The sequence below is a fragment of the Oculina patagonica genome, chromosome 9 (assembly GCF_052425735.1).
Source record: "Oculina patagonica isolate OP01 chromosome 9, crgOcupat, whole genome shotgun sequence".
Lineage (NCBI taxonomy): Eukaryota > Metazoa > Cnidaria > Anthozoa > Scleractinia > Oculinidae > Oculina > Oculina patagonica.
The window spans coordinates 6556346-6581092 of NC_135766.1; the positions used below are offsets into that span (position 1 = coordinate 6556346).

Genomic DNA, 24747 nt, shown 5'->3' on the forward strand with positions numbered 1-24747 from the left:
TTATCTAGGACATTTTGATGTAAGAAAGCAAAATTAACGTTGACTGAGCTCAAGATGGCGCCCATCCTCGATCCAGACTCCTCTTTCCCCAATAAACACACGAGCGCGCTGAACGTTGGCCAATGCGCGCGCGTCTGCGCGCGCGAGCTAGATAAATAAGCCTTTTATGACGCAACAGATCTCATCGTTTGCTTCGATTGTCAGTGCTGTTTGCAGTGAGACTTTTGAAAGCGAAATATTGTGAGTTGTTAAGCTATACTGAGGTCAAAATTATTTAACTTTGTCGTTAAAAAGAAGAGAAATTTGTAAATAAGTGGTTCAGTAAGGATAGAGAACTAACTCGAGGTCAAGCTTGCTTGCACGCCGTGCATCGACGCGCGGCATGGCGTCGCAAAATATCGCAAGGGACAGTGGAATTTGTCTTCCCACGGTGAAGCGGAAATCTAAAATACCGATCAGAGTGTCTCGCTCCAGCAGCGACAGTGAACAAAGCTGTACTGAAGAACCTTCACATGTAAACCGGCACAGTGAGCGGTCATCACGCATTCCCATCGCAGTCTCCCGCCAAGGTAGTGGAAGTGATTCTTCTGAAGATTATCAAAACAAAACAAAACCAAATGCAAATGATTCAGGTAAGGAATGGAAGATTGCAGGTCTGGAATAATTACTGATCATTATCATCATCATTATTATTGCGTGCAAGTCTGATAAAATTGTTCGTACAAAAGATCGCATTTTCACCCGCAAATTATGTGGTAATTTAAATGTGAAAATTCCATTTCAGCGAGTTTATTTTGTCAACACTGTTTATTTACTTTCTTTACTTATTTATTTATTTTTTATTTATTAAAATCTATTTATTTATTTATTTGATTGTTTAAATGATTGATTATTTACTGTGATTGATCAATTGATTTATCTACCCTATCCACACAAACGAGATAAGCACAATCATTTTTTATGTTTCTAGTGTTCTTACTTTTGAAATAGTTTTCAACCGTAGCTCTATTCATACTTGATTTGAAATGTTACCGCCAGTTTCCATGGTTACAACATAGTTCCAACTCGCCAGTTTGACTCGCATGAAACCGCTGAATACGGAGGGCGCACGAGCTTTAATCAAAACAGCGGCTGATCGCAAGGCTGATCGTGAGAGTTACTGCGCTCGCTAACACAGATAAATAGATTCCCAGCGGTCTCTCATTGCACGGTTTTATATTATTTTATATTGCTTTTTTGTGCCCCGACCTATCTGACTTCGCAATTTGTCAAAAGGCAACAAATATCAAGCAGAACCACAAGAAATTCACAACAACTGAATATTCCCCTGTGCAAAACCACTGCTGGCCAGAAGTCATTTTATTACAGAATAGTAAAGCTATGGAACTCTTTAGACAAAGACTTAAAACTATGCAAGAGTCATACAATTTTTAAGAAAACTCTGAAGACAAAGCTTCTCAGCGAGTTTTTAAATTAATTTTTTTTCTTATTTCTTGCATTTTTCTTTCTATTTCTTTTTATTTTTTATATACACATTTTAAATTTTACATTTTATTCAACTTCATGTATTGTTCACTGAATAACCTCTTTAGGAGTGTTCAATAAAATTTTATCTTATCTTATCTTATCTTATTACTTATTTGTCTTTATCGACACAAAGAAAACATAGCGACTTGGAGCAAGTGTCCTCTGTCGCCAAACTTCCTTTGTGCCATATACTAACTTTAGACACTTTATACTAACTATATAACACTTTTGTTTTAGGTATCAACCTAAAGCAAGAGCAAGAAAAGGACGTTGTTACTCAAAATGACGTTAAAAAGAAGATCAAAACTTCACCACCGAAGAGTAATAAGAGATTGACTCCACGAGACACAAAGGCCAGTGTTCTAAGAAAACAGGCTCAGTTGAAGAAGGCGGCTTCTTCGGAGGGAAAAGTAAGTTGTATACTTTGGAATGAAATTATTTCAGTTAGACGTACTAACAGCTACCCTGGGTACCAGAGGTTTTTTCTCGCGTGCGGTGGGTTACTCTTCGGCGGCCGACGACCGTCGGCATGATCGACACCGGAACAGCTTGGAACCTTGCCTAGAAACAACACTGAATTGCTAAATAATTCAACTTTATTTTTCAGAAAAAAGTTAAAAAGTCCCCTGTCGACCACTGCAGAGGTGTTACGGAGGACAGCAGTGAAGAGGAGTACAGCGAGTCTGAGTGTGAGGCTGAACAAGAACCCAGCATGCCTCTCGAGCTGAATGAGACGGTCGAGTGAGTACAAATCACCGGGCAGCCGGGGGAGGGGGGCGCTGTGTCAACATGACAACTACTTATTTTTCAATCCTTCCAGCGTAAATTTAGGAAGGAAAGACAGGTATCGATCCCTAAAAGTAGCGCCTCTAACAATAGTGATAACACTTTTCGGTTATCAACAAATCCTGAACACAGCGCAACCAGAAAGAAACGGTCTTAAATGTAACTTTACTTATAACTTTCTATTTTTATTTATTTATCAGTATTACGATTCATGGGGGAAATATAAAACAATTAGAAACATAGAAAAAGTGTCAGATAAAGACCAAACTGTATTTGATGTTTGTTTTAGAATTCTAGTTATTCTAGTATTCTGTAACTTCTTTGGTGTCATTATGACGTAATGTCCTTTTTGAATCTTATTGGCTGAAATTGTATTTTATTAATATTTTCATTACAATTGAATTTATAACCACAACCTCTCAACATGATCAGCAACGGGGTGTCGGTAAAACGCCGACTCGGGGCCGGGGTCGGGGTCGGGGTCGGGGTCGGGGTCGGGGTCGGGGTCGGGGTCGGGGTCAATTTTTTTATTTAAAAAAAAAAATTCACTGATTCAGAAAAAAAATTACAAAGTTTATATTAGCGTGTGGGGCATTTCAAGTCAAAAAAAGCATTTCCTTCACAAATTCGCCACAAATCTTGATCCTTATAAGTTCAAAAGTATAAGAGAAGAATTTCAGTTAAGGTCTAACAGGTGAGAGATGAAATTTAACTTTTACATACAGTTTAGCGGTAAGATGTTGTTGTCTACTTCTCTGTAATCGAATAAATTACACCCGCTTTTTTCTACGTCCGTCTTTCGACTTTCGACGTGTTGTTTGAAATGAGCCAATCAAAACCGATAGATACCCTTGTTGGTTTCACCCACAAGGTCAAAAAGTCATTCTGGTGGGCTGTGATTGGCGGATTACTATCCGTGTTGTTTGTTTTAACAAACCGCTATGCACCTATTAAACACTGAAAGCGGGTGGAATACTTTCTCGTCAGCATAGCCTCAATTTTTGTAGTAGAATTTAATGGGCATGAACTGTCTCGGGTGTAAATTAAATTGTTTATGTTTTTGAGTAATAAAAATTAAAGCTGCCCTTCATATTAAAAGAAGTATTTTCAAAGAAGTAGAGCGGTTTGTTTCGACAGAGACACTCGCATGTCGGGCAGTTTGTTGTAACATGTTTCAGTCAGGAAAATTCCTCAACAAACGAAACATACAGCCAGCTTTTTAAATTTTGCACAGACGTGAATTGCTTCATTTGCGAACTGGATCGAATTTGAACAGCAAGCGAAGATTGTATGGTGTGTGTAGTAAGCGGGAGCGACGAAAGGCGGGCAAAAACGATGTGCATATTTACAAAAACGATGTGCATATTTACAAAGGTCAACTTTAATTAAAATGTCTTTCCGCATTTCGGTCACGCAAATTAGAGAAATGGCTAGATACCTCCACTTATATTTAAAACAATAACTTAAAGATTGCGAGACATGTTAACGCGAGCTTCGCTGTCTAAACAAAACAATTCTGCTCCCTTATAAATATTTTTTCACTGAATACGAAAGGCGGCTTTATTTTAAAGCTGAGTTCCAGTCCGTACTGCGCAGACTCGGGGTTTGTTTTCGTTTTCGTTTTGAATTCGTTGAAACGTTACACTTCGGTGACAGCATACATAAAGTTTTTTAGTCCGCCATTACGGTTCCTTTCGTTCAAGAATTCCCGATGATCTGAAACGTCGGTTTGAAGTAGCGTCAAGGTTCTTCTACTCGTTAATATTTGTTCTGCAAGGATATCTGGCGTTAATAATGAAGAAAAAGGTAAGTTTGTCACAGAATTGTTAGTTTTGCTTGTAAACATTCCTTCGTGTGAGGCTCACATAAACATTGCAGCCGAGATTGCGCAGTACGGACTGGAATTCATCTTTAACGATATAAACCTGAATTAATTTTCTCTTGCTGCACAGACGCATGTACAATTTGATTTAAACCTGAAAAAGTTCATGCTATGTTGGCGAGGAGATAGCGCTCAGAAAAAAGTCGGCAGCAAATTCTATCCGCCAAGCTGTTAGAGAATTTCACCCTTCGCCTGTTAGACCACAAATTTCTTCTTTTATACTTTTGAACTTATAAGGATCAAAATTCCCGGCTATTTTGTGAAGGAAATGCTTTTTAAGACTCGAAATTTCCCACACGCTAATATAAACTTTGTAAATTTTTTTTCTGAATCGGTGAATTTTTAAAAAAAAAAATTGACCCCGACCCCGACCCCGACCCCGGCCCCGGCCCCGACCCCGAGTCGGCGTTTTACCGACACCCTCAGCAACGTGTCTGATAGGATACTTTACTTATCTGAATTATTTCCTTGTTTCATGAAAGTTGTTCAAGCCAGTTGGAAGATGAGGCTGATTCATACTCCGATGAAAACTTCGAGGAATTGTCTTCCGAGGAAGAAAGAACACCAACCTTTACATTCAATATGACGCCACCAAGCATTGGGAATAGTGGCTGCGGGAATTCAAATCATACCATGGATAATGATTATATGCAACGCTGTGAAGAAGGAGAACATACAGCTTCTGATGTCAGCGACATTGAAGACCAGCCTGCAGTTTCGTTCGAAGAACCTTCGGCAAGCATCTGCAAAGGCGAATTACAGGAAAAACAGAGTGCTTGGAAATTCTTTGATGAGGCATCTAGTGAGCCTGGACACGAAATTCTCGAAGATGAAGAACTTCATCATCAGGAATTCGATGATAAACACAATGAAAAGAAAGTTATTGATGTTGACGAGCTCAACCGGATGGATGAAGCAATCTTTGGCTTGTTACAGCCAGCAGAACAATCTCCCCCGGTGAACAATAACAAAGGGACTGCGTACCAGTCTGATGCTAAGATGAAGGGGGAAGACTTCAACTGCATGCAAGAAGTAGATCCTAGCACGGACAGAGGCAACGGACCTAGAAAGAAAAGGGTTCATTTTGTTAGTGAGCCTGAAGTGTTTGAGGTACCATTTAGCTCACGAGAATTTGATGAACCATTCTTTGACGTCACGGATGATAAATCACCAGATGAAGATCAAAGCGACACGCCTCTAAAAAACGTGAACTTGGATCCTTACTCACAAGAGTTCGTTGATGATTTGGAGAATCTGCTTGATGATATTGAGGAGGATATTAAAGAAGAACCGGAAGACAATATTTTTGATCTAGGTCCTGGAATGACGCCGGTCTGCGAACGAGAGGAAGAAAATTATTGTTCTGAAGAAACAAGCAGCGTTGAAAACAACGAGGTTCGACTCAGCACGTTGGAAATCTCAAAGAGTCAAGAGCACAGTAAGAGTGTCAGTGGTCATCAATACAAAGCTGAAAGTCCAGCGAACGGTAGCGGTGCAGAGTTTGGTCCGAAAATCAATCCTGAAGTGGAAACAACAGCGACAGAAAACACGTATGAATGCCGTGAGGAAATATTCAGTACAAATACCGAACAGTTTTGTTTGAAGGATAACGACTGTCGTCAAAAAGTGCAGACCAGAATTGTGGACACATATGAAAGACTCAAGAGCGATGTATGCTTAGTTTATAAGGAACCAGAAGAAAAACTGCTTAAAGACACTGTGATCGAAACATGCGATGGCAATAAATCGGAAGGCAGTTTACCCGAGGAAGAAACAACGAGCTTCAGGCGCGAGCCATCAAACCACAAGATGGAAGATGAATATGATAGAGAAGATCAGTTTGTGGGCAACACAACAAGTGTTGAAGAGGCGGAAATAAAGGCTTTTGCTACGGAACTTGAACATCTCAAGAATTTGCATGCAAAGATAAGTGATATACGCAAAGCGCTCGGTGGAGAAAAGAAATCAGATTACGAGATACCGTTACTGAAGAGGACTACCGGTCAGAGTCGACAGAGTTTGCTTGAAGAGTTCAGGATTATCATGTTGTCTGTTACGGAGATGAGTGACGATTTCAAAACTGCCTTGGTACATGTTTTAGAAGATTCGATACAGCACAACACTTCTCTTGAACGCGAGTTTGCACAGATGAAACGAGAATACTTTGAATCGTTGGACAAACGGAATGAGGAGATCAAGTCATTAAAAGAGTGCAATGAGGAGCTTAAAATTCAGTTAGAGGAAGGGGATCAACAAAAACGGACCATAGAATGCATTATTGAATCGGTTAATATTGAAAATGAGAAACTTCTAGAACAAAACGACAATTTGGAGGATGAGCTGAAAAGGGCGCTGTCTGAGAAAAATGATATTTTGGGGGAATTGGACAGAAAACACTCTAAAGAGGAATATAGGGAAAGAGAGTTGTCAAATTTGAAGGATGATGTGCGATGGAAAAGTCTGAATTTGGAAGAAATTTATGCGGCTTTGGATCAGATGTGCACCGACAAAGAGAAGTTGGAAGAAGATCTTAGTTTCGTGACGAGATCGTTAGAACAAAGTGAAGCGGGTAAATTAGAGCTCGCGAAGCAACTGAAAGATATGGAGAATGAACTGGAAAATATTAAAATGGAAAAAAGGAGCAAGAACAACATAATCGACTATGCCTACCTTCGGGAAGAAGTAGAACATTTGAAAGGATCATTGATATTGAGTAAACTGGACAAGGAGAGACTCAAAATGGACTTTCAATCGATTGCCAAGGCCTCGCCTATCAGCTATGATGATGAAGAGTTTGCCCAACAGAAGGAACAGAAGAGCCATGTTGAAAAACAGATAGGTAAATTGGAGAAGAAAAACTCAGTAATGCTTCAAGAGCTGGCACACCCTTCCGACGCAGAAGGTAACTCCAAAACGAAAGTAACTTGTCCCGCAGAAGAGTACTTCCATACTGCGTTTGAGCAATTTGAGAAACAACTCAAAGGTGTCCAAGATGAGCTAAGCCAGCTTCACAACGAAAGCGTGCATTCCCAGAGACAAGTCAAAAGAAAAAGCAAATTGCAGTTCAAGAGAATAAAGAAACTGCTAGCCTGCAACAATGAAAATGTCAAGTCATTGACCCAATCTTTGCAGCTTGTTATAAAGGAACTGATTAAAGAGTTAGAGCAGGACTTCAAACGTCAAATACGGAGTGACATCCAGGAGCAGTTGGGAATGTTATCAAAACGGTGCGCAGGAAATAAAGCCAATCGGCCTAAAAAAAGAAGAGGGTCAAGATAATGAGATCAAAGAATTGAGGAAGCTCTTAGAAAAGACTATGATTACCGTAAACGAGAGAATGACAATTGGAAAGGAAAACTGCCAAAACTGCCAAGAGCTGGAGAACAAGTTTCAAGAGTTACACAAACTTTTACAGGAAACTAAACTTCACTTGGAAAGTAATGAGAAAAAACTAAATGAGAAAGATCATACAGCTGAGGAGTTACATCGGCAGTTAATGGATAAAGAGGGCGAGGTCAACAAAATTCAAAGATTGCTTTCTAATAGCGACAAAAATGCAGAAAATCTACATGGGCAATTAAGGGAAATTGGTGAACAATTAGAAGGTGTAAAGGACACACTGGCTCTGAAAGAGACTGAATTAGCAAATTCAAGGGCTTCTCTTATCGAGGCAGACGACCTTCTCAATACATCCCGGCAGTATATGAAAGAAATGCAAAGAGAATTGGGGGAGACAAAGGGAGTATTAAAAGAAAAGTGTGTGGCTTTAGAGTATATGGAGAGGTACGCAGAGGTGCTGTGTAAGTCAACAAGAAGTAAAGACTTTGAGATTGGTATGGCGATAAATGAATTAACGAACAAGGTGGAACGAGGTGTGAAGCTTCTACAAAAGAAAACAGTATTGAAAGCTTCCAAATATAAGAAAAGGACATCAGAGAAAGAAATTCCAGATGACCGCCTTAACGATCTAAATGAAGCGGATAGCCAACAAAATCAGCTTAAGTTGCTCGAAGAAAAAGAGAAGAAAATCAAAGATCTGGAATCTGCTATTGTTCACTTGAAGGGTGATTTTGAGCTGAGTAATACTTTACTGAAAGATAAAGAAGATAAAATGCAACAACTAAAAAGTGAACTTAAGGAGAAAGACATGGAAAATAAGGATTTGAAATCTTCAATCAGCGAGTTGAAGCAGGATTTATATCTGAGTAATACATCACTGAAAGAAAAAGAGAATGAACTGCAGCAACTGCAAAGTGAACTTGAGGGGAAGGACATGGAAATTAAAGATTTAGAATCTAACAACAGCGAGTTGAAGGCGGATTTACATCTGAGCAATACGTCACTGTCAGAAAAAGAAAATGAACTGCAGCAACTGCAAAGTGAACTTAAGGGCAAAGACATGGAAAATAAAGATTTGAAATCTTCCATCAGCGAGTTGAAGCAGGATTTAGAGATCAGTAATACTTCAGTGATAGAAAAAGAGAATGAACTGCAACAACTGAAAAGTGAACATAAGGAGAAAGATATGGAAAATAAAGATTTGAAATCTTCCATCGGCGCGTTGAAGTCGGATATACGTCTCAGTAATACTTCAGTGATAGAAAAAGAGAACGAACTGCAACAACTGAAAAGTGAGCATAAGGAGAAAGATTTGGAAATTAAAGATTTAGAATCTTCCATCAGCGAGTTGAAGCAGGATTTAGAGATCAGTAATACTTCAGTGATAGAAAAAGAGAATGAACTGCAACAACTGAAAAGTGAACATAAGGAGAAAGATATGGAAATTAAAGATTTGGAATCTTCCATCAGCGAGTTAAAGCAGGGTTTACATCTGAGCAATACTTCACTAGTAGAAAAAGGGAATGGACTGCTGCAACTTCAAAGTGAACTTAAGGAGAAAGACATGGAAATTAAAGATTTAGAATCTTCCATCAGCGAGTTAAAGCAGGATTTACAACTGAGTAATACTTTCCTAGAAGAAAAAGAGAATAGACTACAACAAATAAAAAGTGAACTTAAGGGGAAAGACATGGAAACTAAAAATTTGGAATCTTCGATTAGCGAGTTGAAGCAGGATTTACATCTGAGCAATACTTCACTAGAAGAAAAAGTCAATGAGCTGCAGCAAATAAAAAGTGATCTTCAGAGAAAAGAGACGGAACTGAAAGAATTCAAGAAAAGTTGTAACATGTTAGAAGAAGACAGAAACTCACTGCAAAATGAATTGATGGAACTGAGAACTCATCTCACTCAACAAGATTGTGAAATTAAAGAGATGAAAAGGTTGGCTTTCACAAAGGATTCAGATTTGAGGAAAGGAAGCTGGGAGATGGGAAAGCTTCGGCATCAACTAGACGAAAAAGAACAGACAATCGATCTGCTAAAACGTGGTCTCAGAGCGAAAGCACACGAGGTTAACGCTGATATGACAATACGTCTAGATAAAACATTGGACAACGCTAAGATTGAAACGTGCAAGTCATTTCAAGTCTGTCAGATGAAGACTAGGTATTTGGAAGCCGTTGTAGCCAGACTTAAGCACGATTTAGAGGGTCAGAGTGTTTTACTATGTGTGAAGGATAAGGAACTCACAAAAGCAAATCTCAATGTTCAAGTGAAAGAGGAAGAGATTGATGGCTTAAAAGCACGTTTACGTCAGTTGGAGGAAAGGTTTACAATTTACAAACAGAATTCAACCGAGAGGGAATTCATCTTGGCACAAGAGAAAACGATTTTTGAAGAGAATGCAAGATATGTCAAAAACGAGATAAAGCGGACCAAGACAGAAACAATGGACAATTCTGATAAGGAATGTAAACAAGAGGACCTGGGAATAGAAAAGAACGAAAACCTTGACGTGGTGATGGCTAAGCTAGCTGGAGAACAGATCGCAGTCGCCATGACTGACAGAATCCAGCAAATGATGGCTGATATGAATGTTATGCAAGTGGAATTGGAAAGCAAAAGGGAAGAAAACGCTAAATTGTTCAAAGACAACAAAGAACTCAGGGATCTTGTGAACGAGTTACAAAAAGAGGCCGCTGAGCAAAAACAATTGTCTTCACAGAAATTAAAGAATGCTTTAGATCACGTGCGGATGAAAAGAGCTGAGATAAGAAGGCTTAAAGCATCACAGAACATAGCATCTGATGTCAGCTCCAAGGTTGGTTTATTATTGTATTACATACCGTTATATTGGTGAAAACACACGGCATGCTACCCTTATTTACCCCATAAATAAGCAAATGATTTTCGAAGAGACGAAGTCGGGCCTTTTTCACTCTTGTTTTGTTAGTGATAAGTACAAATAATTAACTTCTACAGCGACGGAGCGAATAGGAGAGAGTAACAGCACATAAAAACTATATAAAAGCCCTAACAGTTGGTAAATGAAAATCGCACGGAAATAACGAATAGAACGAAGATTCTTCCAAGTTGTCAGACATTCGGGTTGGGATTTTTCGCTCATTAACTATGAAGAATCATACCTTCTCTTTGTTTTTTTTTTAGTTAGACTGCTAGCAGTCTCTCTTTTGCTCTAAAATCAGTGAGGGGCGAACGCAAAAATAGCGAGCGAACGCGATGTATTAAATAGTCCATTGCCTGAACTCTCCCTTCCGCGTACGTACATACAATTTGGGAGTTGAACCCAGGTGCCCCTGTTTTTTTTTAGAAACAAATCTCTTAGTTGTTTGTTTGCCTTTTACTGAAATCTTTTCATTTTTTTGCAACAGTCACAATGTCCAGAAGATTGTCACACCAACACTGGACTGAACAACATAGCTGTTTATCCTGAGAACAGTTGATAGCAGAAGATCACTTTTTATAATTATGTTTTTTGTTTATGTGTTTGTGTATATTTTTTAAGCTTTCCTTTTCCGAGAACTGTAGAGAGCAAATTATCTAGGTAACAAGAAGCCTTTTATGTATTTTTTTAAAGCAAATAAACTTCACTTGAATGAAACACTGTTTTTCGCCTTGCTTTAAACCGGCCTCATTCTTATCCCTGGAGCCCGTCGTCTCTCCTCGAGGAGGGGTATGCGGGGACTATACGTTAAGCCCGGAAGAGGTACCTTTTTCAGGCTGCAGGTATCTAAATGGAAGAGATTTCACGAGTTAAAGAATAGTAAAAGGTAGGGGACCAGAAAGTTTCGAAAGTGACGACCTCCCAAAGTAGCAATGGATAAGGGCTGCCACGAAATCCGAAATTAACAAGGGTCATTACTTTGGAACTTTGTAGTATTTACAATGGCTTCTCATATATCAAACAGGTGCATCATACAGCCGATACATCGCAGTATTTTAGGGCGTTACTAATGTGACAATTTTAAAATAGATGAAGTACATCTATTGTAGGTATGAGAGGTGTACCACGTATGAAACTTTTTTTGAGTAACACTCTCCCCTCCCGTATCACCTCCAGTCTCCCTGCAGTCATAGTTATAAGGCATTTTGAAAGGATATTTGTGGAAGCTACAAGGTTCGATCTGTTTGAAAAGTTAGTTGAAATATAAAAGCGACAAAAAGTTTAGGGAAGAGGGTTTTGTTCTCCGAACGAGATTTTTACATTCCGGGATGACATTTTACTAACCAAAGCACTAGTGCCTAGTCAACTCTTTCGTAGGATCGATTTCCACTTCTACAAAGATAGAAATAGTTCAACCAGAAACCGGAATTGTAATTTCGGTAATTCAAGTCGTAAATATTTTGTTACAAATGAAAAAAGGTCGAAAACTGCCTCATATTCTATCTCGAATCACAACGGTGATTGGCTGCTTCTCAAAAAGAAGGGGAAATGTCCAAAAATGTCTCGACCCTTGTTTCAAAACATGGCTGTCATTAGTTACTTGTGCAAAAAAGTGAAGATAAAGCACAACAAACAAACAAAGTCTTCCTGCTCTCACGTCAGGCCCGTAGGCTGGTTTTTGCACGGGAAGGTTCGTTTTCTCTTAAAACGGACCAGCTGTAGATCGAACATTTGGTTATTAATTTTGTCTCTATGCATGTTACTAGCGGCACACGAAATGCTATCAGGGGCGTTACAAAGCCAGCTTTTTTAAGAGTTGTATTCCTGGTCAACAGGCCCACAATGCCCGCTTTTCGAGAATCCGAGGGTTTGCTTCCTCGGTGAGGTTTTTAGGATAAAAACACTCGAAAAATGACTTCTCATTCACTTTTTGGTGTTTTATTTGTATTTCGATGGACGATGGCACCTACCTGACTTCTAACAGACACTTCACAACAGAGAATTGCACTTATTTTGACCCATTCCTAAATAAACAAACTTGTCTTTCACGGCACATACCACTGTGTGTTTACAACGTTAACATAACATAACACGACCACATCAGCTCTGCTGTAAATTATTATCGTGTATAAATAAATGCTACTTACTACTTGTCATTGGTTAGACCAGAAGGCTCCCGAGTTTTCACTCTGCGAGGTGAGCCTTGATCTCATCGTGAAATGGTAGTTGTGATACATGGTACGTTAAAAATAGCTTTCCACTTCAACATGAAAGTGCTCCAGCCTGAATAGTTTTATTGCACATTTTAAAAATACGAGTCAAAACTGCAATGTTGAAAAAATTGTACCCCCCCCCCCTCCTCCTCCAGCCTACGGGCCTGTTGAATGTACGCTTCGTCATTTAAATGACTCGAGTCAGACGTACTTTATCGATGAAAATCAAAAATAAGAAACCTAATCATAAGCTAACTAATACATAGTATAATAATCACATCAAGCTATTCAATTACTATTGATTACTACTAACATTAAATCGATTAACACTGGACTTGAGTCAAATTGAACATACAAAAATGGGTTACAGATTTCATAGATTACAATTCTGCCTTTAACCAGTGAATTGTTTAAGGCTTGTTTAAAAGCACCATGCACATGAAATCTTCATAGTTAATGGTAATGTTGCCATTCTGGGTTGTGTCTCTTGCTCTGAACGCATCAGTCAATCCTCGTAACATTACACAGCACTGAATAAAACTGTCCAACTTCAAGCTTCGGCGGGCAAGCCTGTCAAACCTAATGGATGCAATAAACAAATTACACTCCTTAAGATATACGAAGGAAAATAAAATAATGATAATTACATTAACATGCCATAATTTGTTTATTACACATTTGTTTATAAAACATGTCAGCATAAGAAAGTGTTCAAGTCATAGACATTTTTCAGCATTTATTAAATTTTTCGTGATTTGAGTTTATTCGAGGGCAGCGTTTATTTAAAATTCAATTTATTTCTTGCTTACAATACAGTAAAAACCCGCGTATAAGAACAAGTGGATTAAGAACACCCAGGCCTGATTTTAGGAAATAAAGTACCATTTATATAACACATTCAGCCTGAAAAATGAAAGTTGTTCTAATATGGAAAAATATCGAAGATCAACACTACTTTTCATTGCACAGATAATAGTTCCACCCCAATTACAGTACAGTATTGCCTTGATTTATCAATTTTATTAAAATTAAAATACAATTGTGTGCATATATATTGATTTCATCTATTGGTAGCCTAGTATGTTCCTTATTTTAAGAAACTTTTTTTACGAACACTTAAGAACACTTACAGGCTGATTTTGCAGATTATAACCCTTTATATAAGAACCAAATCAGCCTGAACCGCCAAAATAGGTGTTCTTATACGCGGGTTTTTACTGTAGTATGGTACTGAACATTTGAATTTTAAAAACAGAATAATGTTTTAGTGCTTGTCTGAAAAGTCATTTTCAATATCTTAAACATTGTTACAATCAAGGAAAATATTTTTGAGGCTTGCTAAAACTAGATTATTACTGGATTTGCTTTTTGACTCTATTATAGGAATAAACGCCGCATCAAGATGTGGCGTTTATTCAAGGGAGACGTTTAATGAAATAAATACGGTAGTTTGACGTAAAATGTTGATGACGAGCTGATGTAATGACTCTATAATGCTCCTTAGTAAAAAAAGAATTAAAAACGTTTTGATATTTTTTGATGATCCTGGGTTCTTTGAAAGCCTTCGGTCAAACTTTAGTAATCTTTAGAACAGCTTGGACAATCATTTTCATCAGTTTAAGCTTTTGTGTAAGCTTTAGTGATGTTTAGAAGACCTGAAGTGGTCTTCGGAAGCCTTTGGATGGTTTTCATTAACTTTCAGAAGAACTAGTGCCATGTTCAATAATTTTTGGAAGGTTTCATATGATATTTCATTGGCAATACTAACTTTAAAGTGCCAATACTCAGAAAAAGTTGTGACAGAATGGATTTTATTCGCATTTTATTTGCAGCTTTGCCACACTGATTTTCACAATAATTAACAATTGTCTTAAGGAATATAATTAGTATACACTTTGTCTGTGGCGATTGGTAGTCAACTGGTTGTAATTAGGATTCATCAGATCTGAACTTTAAAGTCACTAAATGTTAATATAATTATATCGTCTCATATTTAGTCGACAATGCCTTAGGTCAAGTTGGCTGAAATCTGAGAATTAACCTCAAGATTGGGCAGAATAAATGTCTAATTATTCAACACATTGTCAACGGAATGCACTTTACAGCTAGATAAGCTGTGGCTATACAGTGTTTTGCAAGATGATGGACCAGTCTTGCAAAACTATGTACATTTCAGTTGTAGCAACTTTGAAAAATCTTAGGACCTTGGGTGAAGTACATCAGCCCTAGTTTGATGGCATTGCCGATGTAAAATGGTGCTAAAAAATCCTATGAAGAAAAATTAATTTAACTGTCCTGGATTAAAAATAAAAAATAAACCATAATAAAATTAAAAAAATATACATAAATGATGTATTATCCAAGTATATTTAGAGTGCTGGCAAAGATATTTAACAAAACAGTTTTTAATTATGGATAAGTGTACCTTGTAACCACTAAGCCAACAAAATTAGCGGACACATTGAAACCCATCTGAGAAAATGCTTGATGTAGTTCATGTCCCTCTATAGCTCCTGATCTGTCAGAGTCGTATCTATCAAAGGCACCTTTCCATTGCTGAATATATTGCCAAAGTTGTTGAAACTCTTGAAAATTGATAGTGCCAGACTGATCTCGGTCAAAAATACCTGAAAAAAAGATTCAATAACCGTCAATTAAATGCTGGGCTAATGTACATAATTATGTTGAAAGTTTTAGCACATAGAAAAAAATATTAAGTCCGATAAACTTCAATGGAATTTCTTTAGCGTGTGGCTAAAGACCTTTAGTTAATAGGCAAATGGGTACCCAGGCAGGCTTCTACAAAAGTTATTCACAGTCAACTCTTAACCTGAACGTACGTAACAAAAACCCGTGAACTTTGCCAGCATACCGTACGTACACGGTGCCTCGGACAGGGTTGATTGTGTGCTTCGGAAGTTCAACATTCGCACGGCTGTCAAACCATGCCAAACACTTAGCCAGATCCTCAAGAAGCCAAAAGATCGGCCACAAGACCACTAAAGAAGAGGAATCGTTTACAAGGTCCGATGCAATGACTGCGCATTCACTTACATCAAAGAAAGTAAGCGTTCCTTGGAGCTTACGCAGAGCCAAACATGATCGCAGCCACGCTTGTAATGGAGAGTCAGCAGTCAAACAACATGTGGAATCAACCAAGCATGACATCCATCCAAGAAATGCCACGAACCTTGAACGAGGAATCTCAAGTTACACCAAGAGACTGTTGTTAGAGTCGTGACATTCAACCGTGGATTCCAACGCGGTTGACGAAAGAAAACCCCTAATGCGCGCTTACACTCCACTGCTAAGAAATTAAAAATTGGATGGCGTATTCAAACAGATTTAGTGTGTGCTTATGTATAACCAACATCATTTTACTCTGATGAAAGTGGACAGAGACCACCGAAAATTTAGTGACTTTACGTCAGATCGGATGAATCCTTCTAGTTATATTCAGTCTACTGATCACCACAGACAAAGCTACAAAATTACTTGAAGAATAACACATTATTCAATTTCTTTGCTAACTATTCCAAGTAACACAATCAAAGGGCTCCCATCAACCCAGCACTCATGAATATCACTGTAATGTAGACAGCAGCAAGTTAATTTATGCCTCCTGCTAATTTGTAGGCCGACAGAAGGCTCATGTTTGGAAACATTAAATATTAAAACTTCTTCTGAAACATAAAAAATCTTCTGTTTACCTATGGAAATTGCACTAAATTCAAATAATTACAAGAAAAACTGAAACAGATAAAAGGAAACATAAAACAGTCATTACCAATCATTAGCCTGCAGGTTTCGCCATTGAATTGGGACCAGTTTCCATTCAGCAGTGCCTGTTGAAGCTCGTCAGCTGTTATTTGACCTGACCTGTCTCTATCTACAGTAAGAAACCAATTCCACAAGGTAGGGTCAGCTCCTGGAGGGGGTGCTGAAGGTCCTCCATAACCCCCTGGGTATCCCCCACCAGGAGGTGGATAACCCATCTGAGGGGGGTAGCCAGGACTAGCTCCATAGCCTACAAAACCAAACATCTCATTAACATTACACTCCTTCTTATAAAAGCGTGAACACTAAAAAATATGTCTAGAATGTTTGTGTTTAGCCAATCAGATGCGAGAACTTCAGACCGCAGAAACCACAAACAGTAAATGGGTTTCCATCGGTCACGGAGCAACTTTAGTTCTTATTTTGTTTCAGGATACACGCTCTGTCTTTTTTAAGAATTTAAAGAACTGCTATTCTTTCGTATCGAGGGCCACATCCAGAACATGGTTTCAGGGATTTTTGAAAGAAAAAAAGGACGGTTTCTCTAGCGACGATATACGACATGGTTCAGTGCATGCAGTATGTTGTAGACATGTCTAGACATAAGATGTAAACACGATAAACCGAATATAAAATACAAAATTGTGGAGTTTTCGTTACTGATTGTAAATCCTTTCGGTAGAACAAGGGATTCGATTTATTTCGGCAAACGATTTCAACCCTTAGGCAATTAGAGGTTCCGTGATCGTAAGACTGCAAACTGCAAAGGCTCCAGACGAAAACTATTCAAAATGTTGGCGTGATTGGTGCAAAGTAAACACCTCAATCGCTCAATCGTTTGATTTTCGCTTTTCCTTCCCGCTATCGTTTCGCTGTTATCGAAGAAACAAACCTTCCTTCTATCAGTGTTTAGGTCTGCTACAATAGTTGGGGTGAGATAAAAACCGGAAAATGCAAGCTTATCTCAGTACAAATTGTAACATGCCATCAGGCGAACGGTAACTGCAGATACGAATTCGTTACAATTTTTGAAAATTGGCGGCAACTGGGGCAAATCGTAGCGTCGGGCGCATCGGTTTTTCAATTTTTTCTATAAAAAAAATCACTCAAACCTATTCTTCAGTGGAGCCGTGAATGTTCTCAAAAAGGAAGGAATTACAATTAGTGTTTACTTGTAAATTGGAGCGAAACAGATTCCGTGACCGATGGAAACCCATGTGGTTTCTGCGGTCTGAAGTTCTCACATGTGATTGGTTAAAAGACAAAGAACATTCCAGACATATTTTAAGTGTTCACGGTTTAATAAGAAGCGGTGTAAATTACAACAAAGGGTATAGTGTATGTATGAGTTTCCTGAGAGGTACATGTTAAAAATTTCAGGTTCCCCTTTAGGCAAGTTGGAGCCATTGTCAAAAGGCCTTTATCTACTAATTAAACAAGCCCTGAGGCTATCAGACAGAATTTTCTAAATGAATACTGCAATGTAATTGCTCATTGCAGCACAAAACACAGGTGTTGGGAAAGGATGTTGTGAATACCCATCAAGCTCCAGTCACCCAGACTGACAGCAGGGTTCAAAATAAAATCACACAATTTGTAACCTTTTTTGTCAAGGCTTGTTTTTTTTCTGGCTGTCAAACAAGGCTTTGTGCCAAAAATATAAAGGATCCTTGATAGCCATTCATTTCAAGAGACACAATCCATATGCATACATGACATACCCAATGTTCAAGGCAATAATTTATGGCAAAGCAAAGGATGGATTGGAGCATCATGACGTCTTTCCTTATTTAAGATGTTTTAGAAGCAAAGATCTTCCAATATAATTTTCTGAAAGGACACAATACCTTAGAAAATGGGCGTAATTCATCTTAAGGTGGCTCGATCGGATTTTTGAGTGGCGATACCTTTCAACTTTGAGCAACTTGTATGTCACCGTAAACAATCCGACCGAAAATCGATCAGTACAGCCGTACTAAAGAAAGATGAAAGTTTCGAATGAGATAAGTTTTATCGAATCGGAGTAACCATAGCAACATAATGATGTCACCACCCATTTTACACGAGACCGATTTTCTTGTAATAGAGGGATAATTTTGAAAAAAGGCTTCTAGATCTTAGACTTGACATAGTTTTCTCAAGGTCTGCAAAATTTGAAGAATGTTTTAAAGAGCGTTTTCGGGAAAATTTTGGATGAAGTTTTCAGGTGCTAAAATACAACAAAAACAAAGCAGTCTTAAAAAAACGTTCACAAGGCCCGATCAAGTAACATTTTGGCCTTAAGTGAATCTTGTACTATCTATTTACCTTGGGAGAAAATCTCAGAGGAATCGTTTCATTTGATTTCTTGAAACATCGGCCTGAATATGAACTGGTATGAAGTGTTATTTCACTCTTTTATCGAAAAAAGGGCCTTCGCTTACTACAATGATCGCAACATAAAATGCGCTCGATAGAATTTTTTTAAGCTTGGCAGTCAAAAAGAAGAATAAGTATATAATGAAATGTCCGATTTTCAAAGGCAGTTAATTTAAAGCCTTAAGGTCGCGCAGGACCCTTGAAATCATTATGTATGTATTTATTTAAAGAGTATGCACGAACTGCGACGACTGAAGCCAACAACAAACGAAATATTCATGAGATCGAATGTTTTTCTTAAAGTTCTTTGTACGAGTTATTAGACGGTATTGTTCTCAGCTTTGTGTACCGTGCGCTGAAACAAAGCGAATTATCATAATTAGATTCACAGCTGCGAACTATAGCACAAGACGGTTGTAAACATTGACTCGGAAGGTCTTCGGAAGCGGAAAATCCTGCAATTTTGTGTCCAAGTTTTCTCCGCCGATATAGAATTTCAGGAGTTGATTCGCGAGGAACATGAACTTGGTGCACTCTATTGTGTTATGACAAGAGCGAATTTTGAAATTTCGTTCTCAAGTTGAAGATAGCACGTTTCAAAGTTTAGTTTTCACATTTTTACTCTCTTAGAAGCAGATAACTTCTAGCAGTTTTTGAAATCTAAAATTTTGTTCTTGTCATAACACAAAAGAGGTTATGATTCATCACTAGTTTATATCATCTTCTAATTCGGTGCGCTACTGTAGCCGAAAACTTGGACACAAAATCGCAATATCTGCACGTAAACTTTTAAGAGCCTGTAACATTACAGCAAACGGTCATCTCTCAGTAAAAGGACAATCATGATGTAATTCCATCATCCCTTAATATCCTTGATAAATTTTAGAGGAATCGATTTTCAAAATGTAGCGAATTAAAGCTTTACAAGATAGCACTTCGTCAAGAAATTTGGCTAATGCATTTATTAATGAGCAAGGGTCCTGCGCGACCTTAACTCAGGTAAACATTGCACTGTTTTTACTCTACATCGGATCGCTAGTTCAAGATTCACTTAAGGCCAAAATGTTACTTGATCGGGCCTAGTGAACGTTTTCTCAATAATGTTTTAAGACTGCTTTGTTTTTGTTGTATTTTAGCACCTAAAAACTTCATCCAAAATTTTCTCAAAAATGCTCTCATAGAAATTCTTCAAATTTCGCAGACCTTGAGAAAACTATGTCAAGTCTAAGATCTAGAAGCCTTTTTTCAAAATTATCCCTCTATTACAAGAAAATCGGTCTCGTGAAAAATGGGTTTTGACGTCATTATGTTGCTAGGGTTACTCCAATTTCGAAACGTTAATACGAAACTTATCTCATTTAAAACTTTCATCTTTCTTTAGTACAGCTGTATTGATCGATTTTCAGTCGTATTGTTTACCGTGGTATACAAGTTGCTCAAAGTTGAAAGGTATTGTCACTCAAAAATCCGATCGAGTCACCTTAACAGTCACCAAGGATAAAAATGAGTAACTGCAGGATACCTTGCCACTAGGCAGCAGTACCACAGAAACAGCAGCTTCATGGCTTCATGGATACGCGGCTACATGGCTCACTGATTAAAGAACAAGGTATATTCATAGTCGCATAGCCACCGTTTTAGCCGGTATAGCTTCAGTGTAGCAAGGTATTCTGCAGTTAAGCCGATGAAATGTGAGTGTGAGTGAGTTGCAATTTTGAGTGCTGCAACGTTGATTTCAGTTGTATATTTTTTAGTAAAAAGTCGCCGGCAAGTGTGGTTAAAGACGTGCCAACAGCCTTTTTTAAACCCTGCTGACAGGCTGATTTGAGATCTGAGTTCACTTCATTGGCCATGGAGGCTCCCCTTTGAACACATGAATGTGAATGAGTGTGATCGTTAATGCTATATTTGCCAAGTGCTTGTGTTATAATTTTTTTCCTATTTAAGTTTTATTTTATTCTATAATGTTTTACATCAAGTTCCTTCTTTTTAGTACAGAATACACTTGCTGTGATTGTTGAGTATTTTTCATGCTTTTTTAATAGCAGCATTACAAGCTGACGTATAGTGTACATACAATGCGCACTATTTAGCTTCAGTTCATTTGGGTTTTAATACGAACCAGGTTTTGAACGTTATAGTCTTAGTTTCGATTGAGTCTTTTCTAGGAACCTTTGTAAACAGCTATTTTTAAATAAATTTAAAACTTATCTCCTGCACAATCAAGCAGTAAAGTTGTTCTTACCTTGTCCGCCGTATGGATGTGAGCCAGGTGGTCCACCGTAACCTGGATATTGACCCGCCATCTTGTTTGTAGTGTTTGGACTTGGGTGCGGGAGATTGGATCCAAATTGAGACACCAAAGTGAGGCTTGGGGGGAAGAACGCGCGAAAACAACCAAAATCGTAAAGACAGACCGAAATGGAGCTAAATGTCGAGCTAAATGGTAACAAAAAAGCACGGGATGCACTCAAACAATTACCAGAAAGGGCATTTTATAATAGTAGCCCAACAAAAATTCCAAACGTATCTGGCTGTCTTTATGGATGATTATTCCATGAATAAATAAAACCAGAAGTTCATAAGCTAGAAGTCTACTGTAGTACATCTTTGGTAATATGTATACTGTCCACAGCCTCTCGATTTTTCAACGCAAAAAAGCAAAAGGAAGCGAGCGCGCGGAGGGAGGGGGCGGGAAGCGCCCACCCCCTTGCTTCTTCCGTTTTGCGCTGGCGTCCAGTTCTCTCGCCGTTCTCACCGCGCGTTCATCGATCGAAACAACATGAAAAAATAGAGGGCTGTGGACAGTCTAGGTAATATGGGCCTAGGCCTTCTTTCGCGAGTAGAGGGGAGAGGTACAGAATAGGGAGGAGGGAGAAATGGCCAAAAAAATTAGGGAGGAGGGAGAAATTTTAGCTAAAAAATAGGGAGGAGGAGAAATTTTAGCTCAAAAAGTAGGGAGGAGGGAGAAACTAGCGCAAAAAGTAGGGAGGAGGGAGATTTACCCTCCTGTCCCTCCCCTCTCCGAGTAGCCTATTTTAAGAACGGCTTTTCCGAGAACAAGTAGCCAATCGCGTTGAAACATTTGCCATTCGTAGATTTTCATTACTGGCTCGCTCGCATGCAAGGCGAGAAGCGCCTACCTTTAGGTGACCTGGTTTATTTGCCATTCTTCCTTCGTCTTGGCTGCGGCCTTGGCTGCATTTTGAAGCGTCGCTACTATCGACAAACAATTTCATGTTTCGGGCCAATGGTGAAAAAAGGTTGCCTATCTTTTATAGTTCCCTTCATATTCCGCTAAAATGAAAGGTTAGGCACAAAATACGTTCCCGTCCGAAAATCGTAATTTGTAACAATTTGCTCTTTTTGCACATGCATCTGAACTAGCTCATTTCCTCGCGCGCAGTGTTTGTCCTAGAAATAGTCCACCTCGCGAAAGACAAAGTACGCGCATAATAGATGTTTTTTTTGTGTTTAAGGCGGACGGCTAGGCTCCCTTGCGGGCGGTGCAATGCCTGCCGACCAAAATGCCTAATCCTCCCCCGAAGAGGAGGGTCCACCTAAACTGAGGGACAACCATGTCGCCAACTTTGCCGGGGGATCGAACCCCGCCTCCTACAAAAATTAAACACTCAACCAGACTAAACACGAACAGTACATCAAACGGAAACAGACGGGAAGGCAGTACTTCCGCAAAACATGGAAACAACGAGGCACAGGGAAAAACAAACATACAGGACAACACTACAAATGCAGTACACCAACGAAGGAGACCGCAGCACACAGCGGGAAAACAGGCAGACGGCAGGAAAACAGGACGGCAGGAAACTCAGTGTCTTAAAGCAGAACGGGACTTCGGAAGCTGACTCGGAGCAGGACGGGGCTTCTGAGGACGACCAGGGAACTTTTGCGGAACAACATCACGAGACAAAGAAGGACCTTCAGAAGCAGCAGGACCAGGGAAAGGAGTCTTACAAGGAAAGTCAAACCAACGGATTCTATAGTCAAATTCACGTATTTCCTCATAAACTTCAAAGTTCTTTGGAAGCTTCTCAAGAGGGGCGTTGATATCAGCAGCAGGGATGGGAACAGGGTCAACAGCAGGACAGGCAGAGGACTCGGCTGCAGGACTGGCAGAGGCTTCAGCAGCAGGACTGGCAGTGGACTCAGCAGCAGGACTGGCAGAAGACTCAGCGGCAGGAACAACAGGAAAACTAGCAGGAGGAACACCTGACTCGTCCCCAGTCGTCTCTTATGCGAAAATTGCAAGACGCGAAGGATGATGGGAAGGAGGAAAGGCGAGACGGACTCAAAAGACGACTGGGGACGAGTCAGGGAGGAACACTAGAATCTAGTAAGCGAGTCTCAGGAAGTGGATCGCGACCAGGTGGAAACTCACTCATAGCAGGACGACAAACATTCATCACAGGGTCAGAGTAGAAACATTCACGGTACATCTCAGGCGTAGCAGTGTCTTCCAGCACACAGCGGCGGGTAAGACGATCCAGATCAATAAAGGAAAAAGAGCCATCCGATTCACGGAGAACAACAGCATGAGGGCAGTAGGCGCGTTGAAAGTCATCAATGGAATCCTCACTCACAGAAGAAGGCATCGGAGGAGGCGGCTCAGTCGACACAGAATCATCAGCAGGAGTACCAGTACCAAGGTCAAGGGTAGACGTTGGAACAGGCTCCGCAGACTCGACAGAATCAACAGCAGACTCGGACAATTCACCAGACTCAAGATCAGCGGCGGAATCAGACTCAGGGCGTTGAACGTTTGGGAGCACGTACACGCTCATCAGGCAGAGGATCAGGGGGGACAGAAGTGTCCATCTCATCAGAAGGGGCATCATTAGCACGACGAGTACAGTCACGGGCGAAGTGGCCAGGCTGAAGGCACTTGCGGCACTTGTCGCGAATCGGACAATTGGCAGCACGATGACCAGACTTGCCACAAATGTGACAGTCCAGGGGCTGATCCCGGTACCAGACACGGCACGGATAACGGAGGACACGTAGCTTAGACGGAATCTCATCACGAAGACACATCTTCAAAATACGGGAACCGGCGAGGATGTCAGACGAGCCATAAACGCAAGACCGGATATCAAGAACTTCACCATAGACAGAGAAACAATCAGAAACAACAGCGTCTGAGACTTCAACAGGACAATGATGCAGATAAACGTAGCGGACGGAAGGCTCAGCTTCGATGAGGCGAACTTCAACACCATCAATACGGAGACCAGCGCTATACACGTTATCACGGGCTCGAACAGACGAAGAATCCAGGGACAAACTGGATGGCTACGATCTTGTCATCATCATCGACAGCATCCACGATCTTCTTGGCGAAATCTTCTTTCTCACCGGTGCGCAACTCTTCAGGAACAGACAAGACAAGCGTCTTAGGACGCTCAACCTTTTCGCCAAAATGACAAAAGGCTTAAGCAAGAAGCGCGGGGACACCAACTGGCTGGGTGACCCACGCCAACAAGCTAGCACACAAACTGGCTGGGTGACCTAACCGGAGAAGAAACCGGGAAGGTCCAAAATGGCTTCCAACAAGAAACGCACTTTGAAAAACTGTCGATTTCAAAGAAATCACAGCGTGACTCGCCTAGCGCGGACCAAAAAACCGCAAAAAACGGGTGGGAAGAGTGGTAGTTCATCAGTTTTTTAAACTCTTGGCGCATGTCAGATCGGGCCCTAGTCTGTAGTCAGGCAACACTCAACAAAGGCATGAACGTTTTTAAAATATACTATTCCCCACTCCATCTTCCTCCCATCAGGAGAGGCATCAACCCGCCACAAATCCCATGTCCATGGTTTCCCGGGGTGAGTGGGAGGGGTAAAGGAGGCAATTGTTTTCAGCAACATCTACATCACCGCTGCTTTCCCAAGGATGCTAGTTATTCTAATCAAGTGTAAAGTGGTCTCTCACGTTCAAAACA

The 24747-nt window shown here is 39.8% G+C and overlaps 5 protein-coding genes across 6 annotated transcripts; 3 read left to right on the plus strand and 2 right to left on the minus strand.

Annotated features, from left to right (window-relative positions):
- The first annotated feature begins 193 nt into the window (after positions 1-193).
- Positions 194-7487, plus strand: LOC144666760 (uncharacterized). The gene is made up of 4 exons (XM_078528146.1): positions 194-632; positions 1765-1937; positions 2135-2268; positions 4678-7487. The coding sequence occupies exons 1-4, from the start codon at positions 383-385 to the stop codon at positions 7472-7474; spliced, it is 3354 nt and encodes a 1117-aa protein (XP_078384272.1). The 5' UTR covers positions 194-382; the 3' UTR covers positions 7475-7487.
- LOC144664911 (uncharacterized) lies at positions 7360-9665 on the plus strand (the record flags this gene model as incomplete). The annotated part of the gene is made up of 1 exon (XM_078526113.1): positions 7360-9665. A coding segment is annotated over exon 1 (2154 nt), but the record flags the coding sequence as incomplete, so codon positions are not given.
- Positions 9630-11156, plus strand: LOC144666779 (uncharacterized). 2 transcript variants are annotated; one of them, XM_078528170.1, is made up of 2 exons: positions 9630-10358; positions 10927-11156. In XM_078528170.1, exons 1-2 carry the CDS (start codon positions 9693-9695, stop codon positions 10999-11001), a joined length of 741 nt encoding a protein of 246 aa, XP_078384296.1. In that variant the 5' UTR covers positions 9630-9692; the 3' UTR covers positions 11002-11156. The 2 variants fall into 2 exon arrangements, with proteins under 2 accessions (XP_078384296.1, XP_078384297.1); XM_078528171.1 differs by having other exon boundaries at positions 10930-11156.
- Positions 11157-11852: 696 nt separating this feature from the next.
- Positions 11853-21166, minus strand: LOC144665601 (programmed cell death protein 6-like). The gene is made up of 4 exons (XM_078526856.1): positions 21036-21166; positions 16443-16682; positions 15081-15282; positions 11853-13234 (listed from the first exon to the last, which is right to left on the minus strand). The coding sequence occupies exons 1-4, from the start codon at positions 21094-21096 to the stop codon at positions 13066-13068; spliced, it is 672 nt and encodes a 223-aa protein (XP_078382982.1). The 5' UTR covers positions 21097-21166; the 3' UTR covers positions 11853-13065.
- Positions 21167-22619: 1453 nt separating this feature from the next.
- LOC144664913 (uncharacterized) lies at positions 22620-24592 on the minus strand. Its single transcript, XM_078526114.1, has 2 exons — positions 23136-24592; positions 22620-23020 (listed from the first exon to the last, which is right to left on the minus strand). The coding sequence occupies exons 1-2, from the start codon at positions 23827-23829 to the stop codon at positions 22620-22622; spliced, it is 1095 nt and encodes a 364-aa protein (XP_078382240.1). The 5' UTR covers positions 23830-24592.
- Positions 24593-24747: the final 155 nt, after the last annotated feature.